This window comes from Balaenoptera physalus, assembly GCF_965194825.1.
Source record: "Balaenoptera physalus genome assembly, chromosome: 16".
Classification (NCBI taxonomy): Eukaryota; Metazoa; Chordata; class Mammalia; order Artiodactyla; family Balaenopteridae; genus Balaenoptera; species Balaenoptera physalus.
The window spans coordinates 66,859,190-66,879,897 of record NC_138898.1 but is presented as its reverse complement, the minus strand read 5'-3'; the positions used below and the strand labels follow the sequence as shown (position 1 = coordinate 66,879,897).

Here is a 20,708-nt window from a genome sequence, read left to right as displayed (position 1 = left end):
TGCAGTGCTTAAAAATTTTTTGTGTGTGTGGTAAAATACCTACCTGCCCATTTTTAAGTGTACAGTTCAGCAGTGTTAAATATGTTCATATTGTTGGGCAGCTAATTTCCAGAACTTCTTAATCTTGCAAAACTGAATCTTGACATCCATTAAAGAACACTGAAGTGCTTCTTAGTTCCTAATTGTGTACATTTTCATGCCATTTAACCCCGTGAACAGTCATAACTGGTTCTCCCTTTCCTCCTCCTGTGTGTTTTCCAAGGTATTGGAATGTGGAGAAGAAAAAATCCTCACTTTGACAGAGGTCGAACGGTTCAAAGCTCTAGCTGCCCAGTTTGTTAAACTCCTTCGGTCCCAAAAAGATAACTGCCTTATGATGACAGATCTGCTTACAGAATATGCTAAGACTTTTGGTTACACATTTCGTCTCCAAGACTACGATGTCAGTTCAGTTTCGGCTCTAACACAGAAACTCTGCCATGTTGTAAAGGTAACATTTTTTTTTTTCACAGAGTAAGACTTGCGGTGGCATAATCCTCATTGGGATGTTTGCATGTGATTAAGCATTTCTGTATTTACACCCTGCACTGCTTACTGTTGTTTCACAACTTGTTTTGTGTTGTTAATATGTTTTTGGGTAATAGGAGATGACTTGGGTTTGGCAGTTTAGATTTTTGGTCTTGCTTTTGTGTGTCTTTTAGTGGCCTCGCCAAAATAATGTCTTTGTGAACCGAAGTCGCCAGTTTATCCCAGAGTGTTTATTCTTGGGTGTCTCAGTGTCAGTCCTGCTGACCTGAAGTTGGATCCTTGTACACAGATCTTTGTCTCCGAAGTTTTGGGGAGACTGAAATCACAGCTCTCCTTCCGGATTCTGACTCACTTATGGAGTAGGTTTAGGAGCAGGCTGGGGCTCAGAGTTGCCTTGGTTGCTGGAGAGGCCGTATTGGAGGGGGTGACTGCCTCTTCTTCCCCAGCCTGTGCTGAACTGACCCTCGCAGTCCTGGGCAGCACAGCTGAACAGTGTGCAGGCTGCGTCCGCCACAGGACCAAGAAAACTCACTACAAGGAGGAAGAAGTGGAAGGAAAATGTACGAAGTGGTGGCAGCGCCAGTCACAGGTCTGGAAGGAGTCTGTTTCTGTGCTGGGCAGTTAGAGGAGGAGGACCCTTCGTGGGAGGCAGGGATGCAGAGGCCGGAGAGCAGGAAGAACACTAGGAGTGGGGAACGTCCAAGGCCAAGGAGGAGGAGCGGCCGGCAGTACCAGGTGCCACTGAGAGGGCAGGTGAGACAGGACTCAGGGACCACGGGGCCAAGCTGAGTGCAGGTACGTGGCGCTGCCGGCCGGAGCAGGATCGGTGCCAGTGTGATACGGGACCGCGGCCGCACTGAGTGGGCTGAGAAACGAGGAGGTGGCGGGGGCGAGACATTGGCAACAGGTAACACGACAGCTGTTCGGTTTGTTTGCTGGTGAAGGAGACGAGCAGGAGACTGCGGGTCTGAGCCAGTGAGTGCTCGCTGGCCGTTCTTTCCAGTCGGGGAGACTGGGCACGTTTGAGAGCCGCCGAGAAGGATCTCCTTGAGAGAGATCGATATACAAAGGCCAGAAAGGGTGATGGGGTGAGGGTCCTGAGGGGGCCAGAGGTTGTGGGAATTGGCATTCAGTGGAAGGAGGGACAGCTCTGACGTTAGTATTTTGACAAAAGGGAAGCGGGTAGGGCGGAGGCGGATGTAGGGGAGTTTGATGTGTGTCACCAGGAAAAGAGGGAATTACCTTCCCAGAGCTGTTTCTCTGTCAAGTACAAGGTGAGAGCAACTGCTTAGAGAGAGGGAGAGAGAGACGGGATTCCAGACTGAAGAGCTGAGAAGGTCTGAATTATCAGTGGTGAGCGGGAGAGGGGCCTGATCAGGGAGGCGTAGGGGTGCTGGGAGCGTGGAGCTCCCCGGGGCTGGGTGCACGTAGCTTTCCTGTGGAGGCAGTGGAGATGTGGCTGCTTGGGTACAGACTCAGGGAAAACAGAGCGTTGGGTTCAAGGTGGGATTTTGCCAGATGGGTGCAATGAAAAGACATAGGGACAAAGGAGTGTAGATAGAGTATTGACAGGAATGTTAATGAATTAATGGCCTATCAGTGCCAAGATGGATATAAGAGGAAAATGAAGAATAGAGAGGGCTCGTGAATCAGGAGGAAGTAGGAGTCCATGCTGGCAAAGTTGAAGAAACATAAGAATTGAGCATTCGGATCGCCTTCTTGTCTCCAGCCCCGGCATCTGCTTCAGGCAGGACGTGTGGGAGGTTTGAATGAGTGATTCTGGAAGTGGGCCATGACAAGGTACCCAGTGTGGCCTGGGGTGGGGTCTGGAGTGGAACTGTGTAGAAGAGAATGTCACTGGAGATGAGAACTTTGAGGAACTGAAGGCCCTGGTGTGGGACAGGCCCCCGGGATGTTCATTTGCTCAGGGCGATGGCAGTTGGAGGGCTTCGGTGGATCGGAAGACTAAGCCATGACCGCCGACTGTGATGAATAAGGGCCGATGACCGGGACGTTCGGTGTGAGCATTAAAGCGGGAAAAGATGGGAGCGGCTCCAGCTTGCTACCCTGCTTGCACATTGCGGTCTCCCGGGGGTCTTCTGGGAAATACTGAGGCCTCTGTGATTCTTATAGAATGAGGCCAGGTGTGCTCTGAGCCTCAAGAGCACAGATTAGCTCACGAGGTGATTCTGATGTGTAGCCTGGGTCGAGAATCAAGAGATGTATCTAAGTAGCATCAAGCAAGTTTTTATTTTTTCTTCTTAATAATGGTCTGGGCATCTAAGAAGATGACTTGGACTCCCCCTGGGCTTGTTATCTGTTGATTGATTAAACCCCAGGTCTGCTGAGGAAATCTGTAGTCTGAATCTTCACAGATCCATAACCACGATGAGTGGAGTCAGGGTCGACCCACCAGCCTCCTGCCCTGGCTCTTGGTGGGCGTCAGCTCCAAAGACAAACTGGTACTGGGCTGGCTCCTCAAGTGCCACCCACCCTCTGCCTCCGAGGGTCCAAAGCCCCTGAGCTTGACCCGTGGTCCTGGCTGGAAATCAGATAAAGGGGAAAACAGCCGTGATAGTGAGCAGTGGTTCGCCTGCCCAGGCCTGAGCAGCATGTGTCCTGAAGCTCTGCCTGTTTTCACTCCCATGATGGCTCACTTCACGGACGCGGCTCCCCTCCCCCCCGCACCGTACCCAAGGCCTGCAGGTCTCAGCCATCAAATGTTTGTTTCTTCACATGCTGTTTGGTCCCCAAATGATAACCTGTGTCTCTTTCACAAGGTTCCCCTCCCAATGCACTTAATTAGTTAAACCCTTTATCTCCTTGAGAATCTGAAAAAGTTGAGAAGTAGACATATAGTCAGACACGAAAATACCAGCTTTTTTTCAAGTGCTTATGGGCTATAAGAATGCGGCTTGCCCTTGGACAGAGAAGGCCTTGTGTCATCTCCCGTGTCTAGCCCCTGGGACACACACGTGGGGCAAGTCGACTGCAGAGCAGCTCTGTGGAGGGTCGCCTGCAATCTAACCACCTCCTGCTTCCGGAGAACACCGACCCCTTAATTCACAAGCTTGGGCCAATGGATGTCAGCTGGCTGGTCTTATCTCCTTCGCTTAGGGGAGCGGTGGTGTTGATGGAAGTTTCTGGTTATGGACCAGCAGGGAGGGAGGGAGAGAATGATTTCTGCTGCAGTTGGTCTGAAGTGTTGGTCTGGGGTCCCAAAGAAGCTACAGCAAACCCACTCACTTTACTTCAGTTTAAGAGAAAAACTTAGAGATTTTCCTCTTTTGGTCTCGTTTGCCAAAGTGAAACTAGATGAACCAGGTATGACCCAGGCTGTCTCTCTTAATATTTATTTATTTATTTTTAATTTTTTGGCTGCGCTTCACAGCATGTGGGATCTTAGTTCCCTGACCAGGGATCAAACCCGTGCCCCTTGTAATGGAAGCACGGAGTCTTAACCACTGGACCACCAGGGAAGCCCCCTGTCTCTCTTGAGTTCTGAAAAGTTTGCATTCTTGTTCTTTTCCCAGGTTGCTGATATGGAATCTGGCAAACAGATTCAGCTGATCAACCGCAAGTCTCTGCGTTCTCTCACTGCCCAACTGCTGGTATTGCTGATGTCTTGGGAGGGAACTGCCCATCTTTCTGTTGATGAGCTCAAGAGACACTATGAAACCACCCACAGTACTCCTCTCAACCCCTGTGAATATGGGTTCATGACTTTGACCGAACTTCTGAAGAGTCTGCCTTACTTAGTTGAGGTATGAATGGTAATGGTTCTGGAACCACCGTAATGAAAACTGTTGTATTGGGTGTTTATAGATCACCAAATGGTCTAAATTAAACTGATTGGTCATTTTATAGACAAACAGACAGGCATTGGCAGGTGCAGGCACCCTGCCCAAACAAGTGACAAGCCAGGATGAAAGCCCTGGCCTCCAGATTCTTAGACTGGGGTGCCTTTTTCCTGTACCAGGCTAGATTCTGCTGCTGTTACCCCTTTCTGAAGGAGGTTGCTTATGTGGTGGTCTGTCAGTCAGATGCAGGGCAGAAAGGAAGGTTTGACTGGCTGGTCACCAGGTGGCCTTTCAAGAATCACAGTTCGGGGGACTTCCCTGGTAGTGCAGTGGTTAAGAATCCGCCTGCCAATGTAGGGGACATGGGTTTGATCCCTGGTCTGGGAAGATCCCACATGCCGCGGAGCAAATAAGCCCATGCGCCACAACTACCGAGCCTGCGCCCTAGAGCCTGTGAGCCACAACTACTGAAGCCCATGCGCCTAGATCCCATGCTCCGCAACAAGAGAAGCCACCACAATGAGAAGCCCACGCACCACAACGAAGAGTAGCGCTGGCTCGCCGCAACTAGAAAAAGCCCGCCCTCAGCAACGAAGACCCAATGCAGCCGCCATAAATAAATAAATAGATAAATAAATCTTAAAAAAAAAAAAGAAGGGGGGGCTTCCCTGGTGGCGCAGTGGTTGAGAGTCTGCCTGCCGATGTGGGGGACGCGGGTTCAGGCCCTGGTCTGGGAGGATCCCGCGTGCCGCGGAGTGGCTGGGCCCGTGAGCCACAGTTGCTGGGCCTGCGTGTCTGGAGCCTGTGCTCTGCAGCAAGAGAGGCCGCGATGGTGAGAGGCCCGCGCGCTGTGGTGAGGGGTGGCCCCCGCTTGCCGCAGCTGGAGAAGGCCCTTGCACAGAGGCGAAGACCCAACACAGCCATAAAAATAAAGGAATTCCTTTAAAAAAAAAAAAAAAAAGAATAGCAGTTTGGGAATTCCCTGGCGGTCCAGTGGTTAGGACTCCATGCTTCCACTGCAGGGGGCCCGGGTTCGATCCCTGGTCAGGGAACTAGGATCCCACAAGCTGTGCGGTGCAGTTTTAAAAAAAAAAAAGGTGATACTTCAAGATTAGAAGAATAGTAAGAGAATACTGTGTGCAATTGTGGGACAACAAATATAAAAACCTAGAGGAAATAGATAAGATCCTGGGGAAAAAAGTGAAATTGACTCCCAAATTTTTAAGAAGTTAAAAATTAGACCAATTAACACAAAAAAGACTGAAGATCATTGAAATTTTACCACTGACAAAAGGCACAAGGACCAGATAGATTAAGAACTGGGTTTTAACTCACCTAAAAAATAACTCCAACTTTTTAAAAACCACTTCTAGATCACTTGGGAAAAAAAAAAAAAGATGGGAAGCACCCCACTTCTTTTATGAAGCCAAAGTAACTTTAATACCAGTCCCCCAAAAGAAAATGATTCTAAATAGAATATTAACTAAATAAATCCCACAGTGTAAGAAAACAGTGATTATACCGTTGTTATCATATAACCACGTGACCAATAATTAAATAATTTTAAAACTCTCTCCTTGGCCAATCACCCCTGAGCCGCTTTCTAGACTATACTTTGTCCTTGGGCCCTGCCCTTATCCTTGATGGGCCCACATGGCCCAGTTTTAGAGAGAATCTCCTACCCTTGGTATCTGATCACCCTGGCCTACCTTCTGCAAGAATCCTGTTAGGTCAGTTTAACAAGAATTCCCCCTACCCTGGATGTCCCTCTCCCCAGCCCCCGCTGGCTATAAATCCTCCCTTTTCCTTGTGTCTGAAAAGGACACCTATACTTACATGTCCACTTAGGTGTCCTTTCCCCTGTTGCAATAGTCCTGAAGAAAATCTGTTTTTTTTCCACTTTAACTACTATCTAGCTCTGGTTTTCTTTCATGATATCAAATCCAACATTCTCTAAACTCTGTTAATTATATATTATATGAACACTAGTTCTAGGCAATATTAGTGGATGTTCCCGGACAAAAGGCTTTCCATGACCAGCTAAGGCTGGGAAAGATCTCTTCTCTAGGAGATCTCAGTGAGGGCATGTTAGACTGAAAGGCTTATGGTAAACAGATTTGCTTACTTGAGGACAAAAGGTTTTTGTCGGTTTTTTTCCCTTTATTGCTTTTATTGTTGTTTTAAGAATAGTGATGTTGTTGTCCTGCATCACAGTGTTCCTCGGGGAGATGAGGTTCAGTGGCTTCGGTCCCCACTGTCTGGTGCCCCTTTGTCCACCTAGGGGTTTGCCCTCTCTCTTCACTGCCTTCTTTCGTTTGAGATCTCAGTTTACTAGTTTCCTTCCTTTCTGACACACTATTTTGTCAGACCTCTGCTGTCTTACACCTACAAATAGAACCAGAGTTGGCTCAAGGCTATAGCCCTCTGTTGGAGGAGATCCTTGAATCAGTCTCTCCTCCTCCCTGGCTTATTGCCCATTTTCAAGTTGACTTGGCATCTTTTCACTCTCAGAGAGACCCTCATTTCTAGGACGCAGGACCAGTCACTCTGGAAGTTTCTAATGCTGCTGTTTTCTCCTGGACCAGGTTTTTACTAATGATAAGACGGAGGAGTGTGTGAAGCTCACAAGTCTGTATTTGTTTGCCAAGAACGTGCGGTCTTTGCTTCATACTTACCACTACCAGCAGCTTTTCCTTCATGAATTTTCCATGGCCTATACCAAGTATGTCGGAGAAACACTGCAACCCAAGACGTATGGCTACAGTAGTGTTGAGGAGCTCTTGGGAGCGATCCCACAGGTGGGTGTTTTCTCAGTTTCTTGGAGGGTGTCCTCCTGGAGAGCCACAGGCTCACTCTCAGACAGAATAATGGACCTGCAGGCATTTTGAACTGATCCTTTCAAAACGTACATACCGTTGGAGAAAAATGAATGATTTTAGCATTTCTCCTTCGTTCTGCAAACCTTCATTAAATTCCTAGGTGCCAGGTGGGTGAGTCCCAGACCCTGCCCTCAGAAAGGTATGGGGTAATGGAGAGTCAAGACATCTGAGCAGGTGACAGGCGGTGTGGTCGGTGCAGCCGTCGGTGGGCACACCGAGGACGACCAGGTCCGGGGGATCCCAGAGCAGAGTCCTCACGATGTGTAGAAGTTAATTAACCACGTGACGAAGAGGGGAGAGGGCAGACAGTGTGAGCAGATGCAGAGCAGCGACAAGTAGTGTGGAGCTCCCGAGCTGGAGCCTCTCAGCGAAATAAGAGCTCAGTTATGGAGGCCAAGACTCTGTGGAGAGAGGCGAGGAGCCTTGGGGTTGCTGTAGGAAGTGCCATGGGGCTGCTGTCCATGGTGGAGCTGAGAGAACCAGGAGGAGAGGAGGAGCCTGGCAAGGGGCCTGCCACTGCGGAGGCCCAGGTGAGCGCTCTGCTGGGCTTGAGCCTGAGTAAAGGAAGTAGGAAAGGACACGAGGGTAGGACAGCTTGGGAGCCGAGATGAGGGACTTGGTGACAGATGCACGTGGGGGGCTCTGGGAGCCAAGGGCCACTGCTGCCTCTCTCTTGGCGGGGGTGGGGGCAGCGTTATTAGGTCGGGGCCTTTGTTTTAGGGTCAGGATAATGAGCTTAGCTTGAGGGGCGTGGGAGAGCCCTTAATTCTTTTAAGGTGCATTTAGTATCTGGAAAAAATGGTAAGAGCTCCCACATGAGAACTAGCTTCATTTATATACCAGCACTGGTGTTTGGGAGGTGATGTTTTTAAAGAGTCATAAAGAGTAATTTTTAAGCTGAGTCTCACAACTTCTAAGACTACAGCTTTTTATAAGCGGCATGTTTCTGCCAGCCTCTGTTGCTTTAAAACAAAGTGTAGAAAATTTTTTCTTGGCGTTAATTTGGTCTTTAAGTCCTAGTATGTTTAAGTATGTTACCAAACACAGTAGGTCACACTCTTCCTGAATTTTAGGGCTTATTTCCCCTCCTTTTCCACTGCTTAACCAGTAGTATGTCTTGTGTGCAGGTGGTCTGGATAAAAGGACATGGTCATAAGAGAATTGTAGTGTTAAAAAATGACATGAAAAGTAAGTAAGCCGCATCCCGTCCCCCTTCAGAAGCCCCATTTCTCGCCCTGATCCCCCTCTGATGGGTGCTGTCTGTCGTCCAGGTCGTGTGAGTTCACTTGGTCTCCCCTCTGCCAGTCATGAAACCCGGCCCTCAGCTACCGAGCGCATCCTGGAGGTGCCCGAATCTCACACAGCCTTGGAACTCAAACTCAGAGCAGGCGGTGACGGTAAGAGGAAAAATAAAGCAAAGCTGGTGAAATTTTCAGGAAATGGCTTGGGGTAGAGTTGGGGTGGTTTGAGGGGGAAGGACGACACTGGGTCATTTGCATTCCTTAAAGGTAAGTATTCATGCATTTTCCAAAGGAGTCTGGTGTTTGGTTAAGAACAGAGAAAAAACTGGCCTGCATTTGATGGTTGACCGGTTAAGGTTCTTGAAGGATGTCGGCGGCCCCCATAATGACAATAAGCCAGCACAATTCAGATGTTAAAGGAAAAAAGATTCTGACACTTATTAGAATACTTGAAGATGATCACAGTGGAGTCAACTCTGCTGCCGTTGGAGCGAGAGATGGAGCTTAGCTCTGAATGCGACAAGGACAAGTGGGGGCTTATAGTCAAGGAGCAGAGCAAGGGGGTCAGTGGCTGGGAAACTACCAAGACGAGACATCAAGGTAGGGGGATTCCTGCCGACCTAAGAGGATTCTTGTTAAAGGCAGGCCAAGGACTTAGACATCAAAGGTTGGGGGTGGGGTGGGATGAGGAACCTGATCAGATATCAAAAGGCTGGGGGATTTTTGCTAAACTGACTTCTCAAGATTCTTGTCAAGACTGGACATGGCAAGGACACAAGAGACACAGAAGGCCAAGGTCAAGGTCTGGTGGTGAAGAGGGCTTGGCGGAGCCTGACTCCTGACTAAAGTTGGGTTAGGGAGAGTCTTTGTCACAGGACATCCCTGGGAAAGACTTAATAGTAATGCATTAGGATTACTCAGAACAACATCGAGTCATCCTGATTTTATGTGGAATCTTCTGTGTACTAGATAGAAATCAACTCGCTTGAATTTTGAGTCCATTGCTACATATGAGAGTTTTATCTTCATAGGACTCTGCAAGTTGTTAAATAATTACAAGGGCTACTGTGCTCTGTGTTTATAGGATAATCAGCTATGTAGCATTTTACATTTTTACAGAGCACCTGAATGTAGCTCATCCTCTCAAGCTGTCAGCACAGCCTTCAGCAGTAGTAACCTCCATCCTACAAATGAAGAACTGAAATTCCAGGAGGTTAAGTAGCTTACCCAAGAGCACTCAGCGAGGAAGTGGCAGAACTGGGACCCAAGTCTTCTAATTCGGAGCTTTTGCTCACTTAACTACTTTCTATGGGTTTTTAAATTTCTCAGCGTTTTTTAATTGCCCCCTTTGTGTTCCTAAGAACACAAATCGGGAGATCCTGGCTGTGGCATTTCATGTACCAAGCGTGACCCAGACCTTTCTGTTAACGGCTTTTTTATAAACCTTGAGTTCTTGAGTACTTCCTGACCTTAAGGAGAGGGCAAGCCTCAGGCACAGACCGCGCAGTCCTGAGTGGAGCCCCGCTTGTCTTCTCCTCCAGGGCCCCATCCAGTGGAGCAGGAGCTCCTCCGCCTGACCAACGACTCCCCCGTGGACCTCTTGTGCGCGCCTGTCCCTTCGTGCCTGCCGTCCCCTCAGCTGAGACCGGATCCCGTCATCCTCCAGTCTGCTGATCTCATTCAGTTTGAGGAGCGCCCCCAAGAGCCCTCTGGTAGGAGGCACTGGGTCATTGCGGGGTTTCCTCTGTGGCTTCGATTAAACAGTAAACCCTTAATGCTGAGATGTTAACTGATGGGAGTGGGGAGAGACTCTACCTTTTCAGGCACAAATATACCTGTGAGGATTATTCAGGACCCCCTTTTCCTATCAGGGTTCCTGCTCACAGCCCGAGGTGGCTGAGGGAGCAGCAAGCAAGGGAACGATGGTGGTCTTGAGGGGTGCTGCAGCTGCACTGGGGGTGGGGACCCCACGGGGGAGCGTGCAGGGGCTTCCTGGGCTGTGCTGCCCACCTTTGGAAAGTGCAGCAACTCCAGCGGCAGCCTCTGCCCGTCACCAGACATACACGTCACCCCCGGTCTGGGCCAGAGTTGAACGACTCCAGAGGGTACTGGGGCTTCGTGGGACTGTGAATAGGGGAGGGAGGGCACCTGTGTCTCGTGCCCCAGCTTGTGCCACAGCTCGAGATGGCACGGGCCCCAGGCTGCTCGGCTAGGAAGAGGCAGAGTCAGGATTGGAGCCCCAGGCCTCTTGTTTTTCTGTCGTGTCCCTGGCCTCCTGAGAGGCCGGCCCACCTGCTCTGTCGAGGTCCTTCCCTTGTCGTCTCCTCTGTTGGGATGGTCCTTCCCCGCTCTGCTGGCACTGCCATCCAGGAGATGACCCTGCTGACCCAGGCCTCGGTCTTCTTAGCAGCCTTTGGCACCGTCACCCAGTGAAAGAGCTGAGGCTGTTTATCTGGAAGATAGTCAGTGGGGAGACATCTGCCTACCTGGCTGCGGAGCTGGCCCTGGGCCGTGGCGACGGCGGGCTGGTTCCCCTAGAAGCACGGACGTGGTGGGGAACTGACGCTAGCTCTTCCGTGGGTGTGGCCTGGGTGTGTTTAGTGTGCTGAGTTCAGCCATCCCTGTGTGCCGGGGAGAGAAATAATCTGAGCGGTGCTGGCAGTTCTGTCCGTTATTCTCCCCAGCGAGGGTCAGCCTGAGAGCTGAGCTGAGGTTCTGCCTCCCCGCCGTCACCCTCAGCCTCCATGTGCCTCTGGTGCGGGAGCCCCTTGCACGCGCAGTGGCAGTCCGAGGTATAAGGACACATCACTTCCAAGCAGTGTGGCTCTGTTCCTACAGCAGGCTAGTTACTTGTGGCTCAGCCGGAGAAAGAGCAGCCTGTGCACGCTCTGGGAAAAGTGGCTGCTTCACTTCCTGGATTTTTGAGGGTACTTCTGACTCTGTGCAGTTCTCCCCTTATCTCTGCTTGCCCTGCTCCCCCGTCCCCCTCCCCAGCCCCACCTTGGGTCCACGTAGAGCACGGTCCTCTGTCAGTGGAATAGGCCAGGGCCCCCTGGTACCAAGGCCTCTCCTGGTCTAAAAGTCTTTAGGTCACATGTGGCTTATGGGTCCTTAACTACCTGACAGAGAGAATGAATGGGCAGAGAGAGTGGAAAAAAATGTTTTTAAACCACTGCACATTGATTTGTAGCCAAAAACGAAGGTGTCTGAAGTTTTGTAATTCAAGGGAGACCTGAGATGAAGTTTATAAATGTTTGACTTATGTGACACATAATATTGGCTACAGAGCTAATAAGTAAATTATGGCATAGGTGTGACATTTGGGGATTATTTTTTTGAGAAAGGAGAAAAACTGAAAACAAACACTTTTTGCAGGTCCTAGAACTGAATGTGTTTGCTTTCCTGTGTTTACAGAAATTATGGTTTTAAACCAAGAAGAGAAAATGGAAATTCCAATACCAATAAAGAACGAAAACCTGCCCTCTGATTCCAGCTCATCTGGCGTCTCAGCAGCCGTCCCAGTGCCTCCCTGCCTCTCCACGGAAACCCCAGAGTCGCTGCTCAGCAAGGACCCTGTGGAAAGCCCAGCCAAAAAGCAACCCAAAAATAGAGTAAAATTGGCAGCCAACTTTTCCTTTGCACCTATAACCAAGCTTTGAGTCTCGTTTTGAACATAGAATTAGGATGGGAAAGCACTGTCTGATTCTGCACACAAAAGTGGGTTCAAAGAAACCTTTTCTGTTTTAATGAAGACCCCCTAGAAACCAGTTACTTCATCTTTAGACATATTCCATAATGTTTTGTTTCTTTTACATTGACACAGCTTTGAGCTGAAGTTTTTCTTTCATTCTTTCCCCCACTTATTTGGAAAAAAAAAAAAAATTCCGTCATTTGTTAAAGAATCCTTAATATATTTTAACAAATTTTTGTTAGTTACCATGAAGCGTAATGGTGTTCTGTAAGAAGACAGCAGTGAGAACTCAGCAAGAAGGAAGTGGTTTTACTTCCATCAAGCCATGTCAGTGGTAAAATCTTACATGTAGCATAATATAGTCTCTAAGCCTTTGCTTACTGATGTTTTCAGACAGTATTAATCAAATGCATGAGGTGTCTTTGAAGCAAAGCCTGTTCTGTGATCCTGTGCAATCACAACACTGAAGGAGAAGGGTGGGCGAGGCAGGAAGAATGTATTTTCTGGTTGGATGTGAAGGCTCCTGGCTTCCATGTGACTTGTAAGCGTGCCTTGTTTTTTATTTAACTATGTCTGTAGTTGAAAAATGTGGCTTCATCACAGATTTTTTAAAATGTTTCCACTTTGGGGTTCCATTTAGGAGCTTTCTAGAAAGTCAAGGATGTTTTAAGCTTCCCTTTTAAGTTCCAGTTTGATATGGATTAGGTTAAGGAAAAGGAGATAGATGGTCTTGGTGTCATGAATTTAAAGTCAGCATTTGAATTCCAACACACATTATTGTGTGTCGAGAGGCAATGTTGGGAAGAGAGTCTGATTTTCTAAAATATGCATCAAATGCATAAATTACAAATCAGAGCTGAGGAGGGAGGTGCTTTAACAGGAACGGTATCAATGCTCTTTCCACTAGGAAGAGACAGAAATTCTATCTATACATAGGAAGGCCAAGGTTGATCAACTTAACCTTGTATTCATAATTTTAAAGCTGGTTTTGGTAGCTGGGAAGCTTTGTGTGTGAGTATTTGTGTGTTTGTGTCTGTTAACTCAGTGTCTTAATAGCGTCTGCTTTTACTCTGTTACTTCTCGCTGTTGGAAGCATGTGTGGATTTTTTTGTGGTGTCTGATGTTGGCATTTGGGAAAAGCCAGCTTTTGAGGGAGCACTGCCCTGTGGAATGACCTTCGCCTTGAGGTGGCTGAGGCATCCGGTGACCGGCGGCCTCTTACGCCTCCTGGAGAAACCTGACATTTACAATGGGTTGTATTTGTTGGGCAAAAAGGCGGATTCGTTCATAGAGCAGAAAAAACCTGTAGGCATAAGGTCTTCCACTAGTTAGATGGTTTCTTTTGGGGAAATGATTATATTTTGTAACTTCTAGAAAGCCAGAAAATGGGCTCTGATTTTATAGCCAGCATTTTGATAAAATGCCACAAGATAAGGGCTATTGAGAGATTTTTACAAGTAAGATTTTTTGTTCCCCAAATCTTTTAAATGAAGCCAGTGATTCCCAGTTCTCAGCACATGGCCCCAACCAAGATGGAACGGCCCTGGGAAAGCCTTCTAGGCATCATGGCACTCTTGAGTCCTCCCAAAGGCATTTCCTCTACTGACACAGTGTGACAGGAAGTAAAATGCAAAGGTGCACTTTTTTTTAAGAAGCTTTTAAACAGTGTGACAAAGTTGGTGTTGAGAACATCAGTGGCCTTATTCTGAGATTTCATAAGGCTGAGTTTGCACACGTGGACTTTAGTTTTGCTCGAAGGTAAAGAATGTGGACTTTAAAGATGTAAGAGGCACCATTACAAGTCACTAGGTACAGCCTCAAAGAGCAGCTTCTTTGGGCAACAGACAAAGAAGAGACTGGAGTTGTGCGCTGTGGTGTGGGTGTGGTTGAATCGTTCACTGGAGTCACCTGTCAGCCTGGGACGCGTGTGTGACTCCAACAATCGCTGTTTGAAGATGTGAGAATACAGCGAAGCTCGTTGTGTTCGTAATGTACTCCACGATGGCCAGTCCAATTGCTATCTATTTTTTTTATCTAGAGGTTTAATTGAATGATGTGACAAAATGATGTATGAGAATTAAGACAATGAAATTCTTTATTTCTGGGTGGAAAGATGTACCAGATTAGATTTATCTGTTTAAAAAAAGACAAAAGTTATCACCAAAACCCCCTTTCCCATCTTGCACTGTTTGTTTTGGATTGAGCTTGGGGGAAGAGATGTTTTTCTTAACTGTCTACTTTGTTTGAACACTTTTTCTGTGGTTCAAGTGCTGTTTTGTGTGTTGGGACCAAACAGTTGTCAATAAACTTTAAAAGCAAGCATCAAATTTGAGTTTTCCAAGTGAGTGTTTCGTTTGAGGGGGGCGGATTGTATACCAGTCCAGTTCTGTCAGCTTCTCATCCCTTCTGAGAATCTGTGAGATGGAAAGCAAATTGGTCTGTCGTCTTAGAGCCTCTCTGAATTTGGCATCTGGCCCTGGCAGGTGACTGGACTATTGGCCCTTCGTGGTCAGGACCCTCCAGGGTTTCCAGCCTCGCTCCAGCTCATAATCGTTTGGGGAAAATACAATAATCACAAATACCCTCCAGTTATAAAACTTGGGATAATTCCTAGGAACTCTCTCCCTGGGAAAGAAATCCATTTTGCAGGCTACCTTGGTTTTGGTCACTGCCAAGCATGCTTTTTGAATAGCCTGTTTGAAAAAGACTTCTTTCACACATTGCACTGTGAAGCCCTTTTCCTGAGACCACTGTTACTCCCCACCCACTCTCCACCCCCGTCTCCAGATTTTGAAAGGACCCAGAAGAGACTTGAGTGTTTGGGTAAATTGCTTCTTGATGAAGTGCAGTTTTTTTTAAAGTTCAACATTAAAAGTCTCTTAAAAACCTCTGGCAATCCTTTCAAAACACCTTTCACGGTAGCCAGTTTTTGCCAGAAAACTTGAGCAGCCACTGTGCCCCTTTAGAGGGGGCAAGGAAATTTGGAAGGTCTAGATTGCGGGTTGAAACAGGGCGTCACATTTATCTTTGTGCAATCCCCATCTGGTCTGGAGATGGCAGCCTAGCAGATGTGGTCAGAGTGAAAGCAGACCTGTCCACACAGAGGAGATGGATGTGACCTTCTAGGACCTGACTTCAGATGTGCAGTTGACCTGTGTGTTCCCTTTACCATGAGGAGCCTCATGCTTTGGGACTTAGCTTCTCTGGTTTCTAGCTGCTTCATATGGGCAGAGTCCGAGGCATCAGAAGCACCCCTGTCCCTCCTGCAGCAGGGACCTGCTATAGTCCCCGTTTGCAGGTGGGGACAGGTCACATATTGGCTCTAGGGCTGGGGAGGAGCAGGAATCCTGGCTCTGCCCCATAAACCAGCAGTCAGCAAGGTCTCCATCACTGCTTTGCTTGACCTCACGCCCTCCTGCATGGCTATACTTCAGGCACGTACAGTTGCTGGCCAATCTCCCAGCTGCTAATGTGATTACAGCATCAGCCTGGTCTAACTAACGCCACTCTTGGGGGAGACATGCAGTGGAGACTGATCTAATTTGCTTGTATGGATTAATACTTCAAGGCTGAGTGTCGAGTCTCTTTCCCAGGAGAGATCTAGTCTCTCCCTGGGAGGTAGGCAGCCCTGGGGCACAGCTTAGGTTGGAATATGAGGAAACCTGGTCACCTTTGGGATGCAGTCGGCAAATTATAGAACTGGTGGGAAAGCGAGCCCCTCAGTTTTCAGGTGTGTGCGACAAGATCAGAGATTGAGGGCCAGAACTTTCCTCAGCAAGATGAAGAGAAGGATTCACATGTCCTGGGAAGGAAGGAAGGATTTGGAAATGGGGAGAATTTAGGGTTCAGAGGAGGAAAGGAGAAGAAGCATCTGTAGTTGAAGCTAAGGACCTGGCCACTGGGCCCCTCATCCCACATTGGTGAACCAGCTAGGGGCGCTGCAGTGGTCAGGGTGGCCCTTCCACCTCTGCCCGAAAGCCTTCCCGATGCAGGGCCTGGTGTGAGAGAACCCCGACCCTGCCCCCACCCCTTCTCCCTCGCAGACTTGAGTCACAGTGAGTGCAGACAGACCCACCCACAGGCTGTAGGGGCCCAGCCCTCGGTGTTAGCTGAGCCTAGTGTGTCTGGGCCAGACGTGGAATCAGGAAAGAAGTTTCGGAAAAGAAAGCTCTGTTCTGAAGTGGAATCCCTTTTTCGTTTCTGTACGTGGGGAGACCAGTGATGCTTTGCACATGGTCTCTGAGGCTTGGCCTCTGCTGACCTCCCGCATCTCCCCCCCCCACCGCCCCCCGAGGGCCCTGGGTTCTGCTGGCTGTCAGCTGGAAGCCACCTGCAGACCCTGGAGGCTGCCCACAGTTCCCGGCCACTTGGGCTTCCTCAGAATGGCAGCTCAGTTCACCAAGCCAGCAAGGAGAATTTCCAGTCCTCTAAGAGGGAGGCTTGTATAATGTAACCTGATCAAGGAAATGACTTCCCATCACCTTTGCCAACTTCCATTAGTTAGAAGCAACTCATAGTTTCAGTAGATGAATTTACATGGATGATATGCAAATTTACCCATAGTTGATGAATTTGAGTGAGTGACTGACATCAGAGGCCTAAGACATCCAGTTTCCAGCTCCTGGTGCGGGAGGAAAGGGATCCCTGGGCTGGGCTCAACCTTCTGAGGGTCAACAACCAAGCTTCAAAGCTGCAAGGCCTTAAAAAGACTGACCAACCCAACCACTCTCCACCCCCATGGTGAGGTTACAGATGGGGACAGTGAGGCTGGAGAGGGTGAGCCATTGCCCAAGCCACTCTGTGGCACAGCTACGCCGGAGTCCCTGTCTACACAGCTCCGAAGTCTAGTCTTTCTTGAGCCCCAGTGGGTGCCAGGCCCTGAGCCAGTTGTGAGTAAGACACAGGTGAGTAAGACACAGGCCTCCCCCACGGCAGCAGGACTCTGGGCTCAGACAGGGAGACCAGAGAGGGCAACAGGATCACCAGGAAAACATGTTTAAGATGCAGATTGTCAGCTAAAACTGAGATAGCCTGGGACCTGGGACCCTCCACAGGAGTGCTTGTTCCTGCCCCTGGACAAACGTCTCCTTGAGCAACAGATACCAAGAAACTATATAAGGGACTAAAAATAACTGCATGCACGCGCAGTCGGGGCAATGATGAACAATAAGATACAAAAAGGCCACAAGCCAGGGGCCACTTCTGATGTGCCAGGAGCAAAAGCAGGATACTGTACGTGATTCCTGTACACAGCACCACCAAGGGGGTGGGCACACCACCTAAGCCACCCTTCCAGTGGACCCACCGATCTGCCCCCAACCTCACCCTATTTAAGGAACCAGCTCGCCAGCCCTTGGAAAGCGAGCAAGGGCACCTGTTTCTTGTTTTCATTCGCTTGTGCTTGCAGCATGAGTCCCAGTAAAGCCTTGCCTGAATTTCTCGTCTGGCCTCTTATCAATTTCTATTGATTAAAGGGTTCAAGGGCCCAGGTCAGCAAAAAAAAAAACCACCGGCCTAGGCTCTTCAAAGCTGTCATGGTCATGAAAGACAAAACGATTGAAGGAGGTTAAAGAGACGGGGCAACACACAGCACACTTGTTCCTGGACCAGATTCTGTATAGCAGAGGAGGAGAATAATGGAAAATATTGGGACAATCAATAAAATGTAAATGCTAGATAATAGTGTCGTGTCACTGGACTTTGCAAATTGTTCTGTAATAAGAAAGAGAGCCCTTGTTCTTTAATACGCGCTGAAGGATTTAAGGGAGAAGCAACATCATGTCTGCAGCTAAAGTCATTCTTGGAAAAAAGCACGTAGAGAAAGGGAGTGATGAAGCAGACGTAGCAAAACACTAGCAATCACTGAATCTGAGTCAAAGGGTGTACAGGGATTCTTTGTACTGTTTTAGAGACAACTTCTATAAATTCAAAATTATTTCAAGGGACTTCCCTGGTGGTGCAGTGGATGAGACTCCATGCTCCCAATGCAGGGGGCCCGGGTTCAATCCCTGGTCAGGGAACTAGATCCCACATGCATGCCGCAACTAAGAGTTTGCATGCCACAACTAAGGAGCCTGAGTGCTGCAACTAAGGAGCCCACCTGCTGCAACTAAGACCTGGCACAAATAAATAAATATTAAAAAAAAAATTATTTCAAAATATGGGAGTTCCCTGGTGGTCTAGTGATTAGGATTCTGGGCTTTCACTGCCGTAGCCCAGGTTCAATCCCTGGTCAGGGAACTGAGATTCCGCAAGCCGTGCGGCATGGCCAAAAAAAAAAAAAATTTCAAAATAAAAAATTATCTTAATATTGTCGAACAGGCTCCCAGGCCTCTCTGGGGGTTGAGGACTGAAAGTGGGGCCCATAGGCTTGGAGCTGGCTGGCCCAGGGCCACGCTTTGTTCAAAGACTAAAGCCACAGAAATGCTTCCTCTGGGGTTTCTTCTCTCCAAATGCATAGATTGTGGTTCACATGGGCAAACAGTTGCTGTTCGAACCTGAACAAACAGCTCTTTGGTAAAGCAAGTCAAGAGCATGCTAGAGGCCCATGGGGGACTGACAGTCCTAGAACCACTGCATTCCTTTCAGGCCTGAGCTGCCCACGGGGCTGGGCCAGATGTCGGAGAGAGAAGGGGACACAGAGAACTGAGTCAGCCCAAGGGCTCTGAGTTCTGTCCTGGCTTCAGCAAGCTCGCTGGTGACCTTAACAAACCCCTTCCCTGCTCTGAAAGCCTGTTTGTTATTCCCCATTTTTTTTGTTTTGGCTGTGTTGCGCGGCATGTGGCATGTGGGATCTTATTTCCCCCACTAGGGATCGAACCCGCACCCCCTGCAGTGGAAGCGCAGAGTCTTAACCACTGGACGGCCAGGGAAGTCCTGTTTCTTAATAAAAGACAGCAGACACTTGTTTTTAACTTCCCAGCATCTCTTCTCTCCTCTTCTGGCACAACTGGGCTGACATCACACTCTGTCCCCAGAGTCAGTCTTTGGACCCCAGCTTGGCTGAGAGAGATCTGCACCCCCTGGTCCAGCAAGTGATTTGGGGCTGCACGTGTGACCCTAGCCAGGCCTGGGAGACTCCAGGCTAGCATTCTTGTTGAAATCGCTGGATTGTTCCTCCAGAAGGCCCAGGGAATGGAAGCCGGGAGCTATAGCTGGGGCCATACAAGGACAAAGCCAGCACGAGGGAGGTGGGATGGAGAGGTAGCAAAACATGGAAAACATGCCCAGGTGACATCGTTTGAATCCCTGGACCTGCTGGTACCCTAGACCTCAGGACATCCCAGCCCAGGAGCCAGGAAGTGCCCTTATGTTTTGCCTGTTTGGCTTCAGTTTGGGTCTTTTACAACCAAAAAGATCTGTTAAAAACAAGACAACAGGCCCTAAATGGAGTCACTTACGCTAAGCCCCGTGTCACCAAAACAAGACTTCACTACAGTTTCAGCCCTAACCAGTTGATTAGGAATCGTCATCTGCCTGATGGCCCCCTGTCATCCCCTAAAGGAAAGCGACCTTGCCATAATCTCCCTGCTGTTTGGTCTGGGGTAACTTCCTTGTCCCGTTCCCTTCTGCCTATAAAAGTCTCATTTTGTACAGTCCCTCAGAGTGCCTTTCTATCTGCTAGTTTAGATGCCGCCTGATTCATGAATCGTTGAATAAAGCCAATAAGATCTTTAAAATTTATTTAGTTGAATTTTTTTTCTTAAACAAATCCCAATGCAGAGAGTTCTAGTTCCACACGGGGGACGGAGGGGGGCACTGAGAGGTTCCTGCAGCCCAGGAGAGCCCTCTGGGTGGGTGGACCCCGCCCGCACGCCACCCCCCACCCCTCCTCCAGCTCCTCTCCCTGCCACGTCTTGTTGCTGAGATGTGTCCTCCCTCAGGACAAGTCCCTGTGAAACGGGAGGGAAGGGGGCAGGGCACAACCTTTAAAAGAGTGACACAGCCCGAGGACACGACATAAACTGATGAGAGCCAAATAGGTCCAGGATGGAGGATGAGTCGACTTCCACTAGACTTCAAGTCTCCTCGTGACACACAGCAAGCTAAATGACACACCCACAGGTGCCACAACAGTTCCAAGGCCAGACCATAAAGGTCAAAACGTGGGCGGTGGCCCAATTTCGGGAAATCCCCGCCCCTTCCCCAAAATAGCTGGAGTACTCCTCCCACTCATTAGCCTATGAAATTACCCACTGCTATAAAAACTGACAACAGGGCTTCCCTGGTGGCGCAGTGGTTGAGAATCTGCCTGCCAATGCAGGGGACACGGGTTCCAGTCCCGGTCTGGGAAGATCCCATGTGCCGCGGAGCAGCTGGGCCCGTGAGCCACAATTACTGAGCCTGCGCGTCTGGAGCCTGTGCTCCGCAACAAGAGAGGCCGCGATAGTGAGAGGCCCGCGCACCGCGATGAAGAGTGGCCCCCGCTTGCCGCAACTAGAGAAAGCCCTCGCACAGAAACGAAGACCCAACACAGCCATAAATAAATTAATTAATTAAAAAAAAAAAAGAGAGAGAAAGACATTTCCAGAGAGGAAATATTTTTTAAAGAAAACAAAAAACTGACAAC

At 48.9% G+C, this 20,708-nt stretch overlaps 2 protein-coding genes across 11 annotated transcripts in view; one reads left to right on the top strand and one right to left on the bottom strand.

Moving 5' to 3' along the window:
* The window catches only part of MARF1 (meiosis regulator and mRNA stability factor 1), a 41,118-nt gene extending 26,652 nt beyond the window's left edge, over window positions 1–14,466 (top strand). For all 8 annotated transcript variants that reach the window (XM_082429607.1, XM_082429608.1, XM_082429606.1 and 5 more), the window contains 7 exons: window positions 263–490; window positions 4,062–4,292; window positions 6,914–7,126; window positions 8,335–8,395; window positions 8,479–8,604; window positions 9,990–10,160; window positions 11,863–14,466. In XM_082429607.1, the coding sequence (XP_082285733.1) occupies window positions 263–490; window positions 4,062–4,292; window positions 6,914–7,126; window positions 8,335–8,395; window positions 8,479–8,604; window positions 9,990–10,160; window positions 11,863–12,107 (1,275 nt within the window). In that variant the 3' untranslated portion in view covers window positions 12,108–14,466. The remainder of the gene's footprint in view (window positions 1–262; window positions 491–4,061; window positions 4,293–6,913; window positions 7,127–8,334; window positions 8,396–8,478; window positions 8,605–9,989; window positions 10,161–11,862) is intronic.
* LOC309645087 (bMERB domain-containing protein 1) overlaps window positions 1–20,708 on the bottom strand; it is a 199,257-nt gene that overhangs the window by 19,488 nt on the left and 159,061 nt on the right. The window contains exons 8-9 of one of the 3 annotated variants that reach the window (XR_014254734.1): window positions 10,741–10,900; window positions 7,134–7,761 (exon numbers count right to left, since the gene is read on the bottom strand). Coding sequence is in view for 1 of the 3 variants with exons in the window: in XM_082429686.1 (XP_082285812.1) it covers window positions 10,897–10,900 (4 nt within the window). In the remaining 2 variants the exon portion in view is untranslated. Of the gene's footprint in view, window positions 1–7,133; window positions 7,762–10,169; window positions 10,901–20,708 lie in introns of those variants that run through there. The other 2 variants (XR_014254733.1, XM_082429686.1) reach the window with 2 other exon arrangements.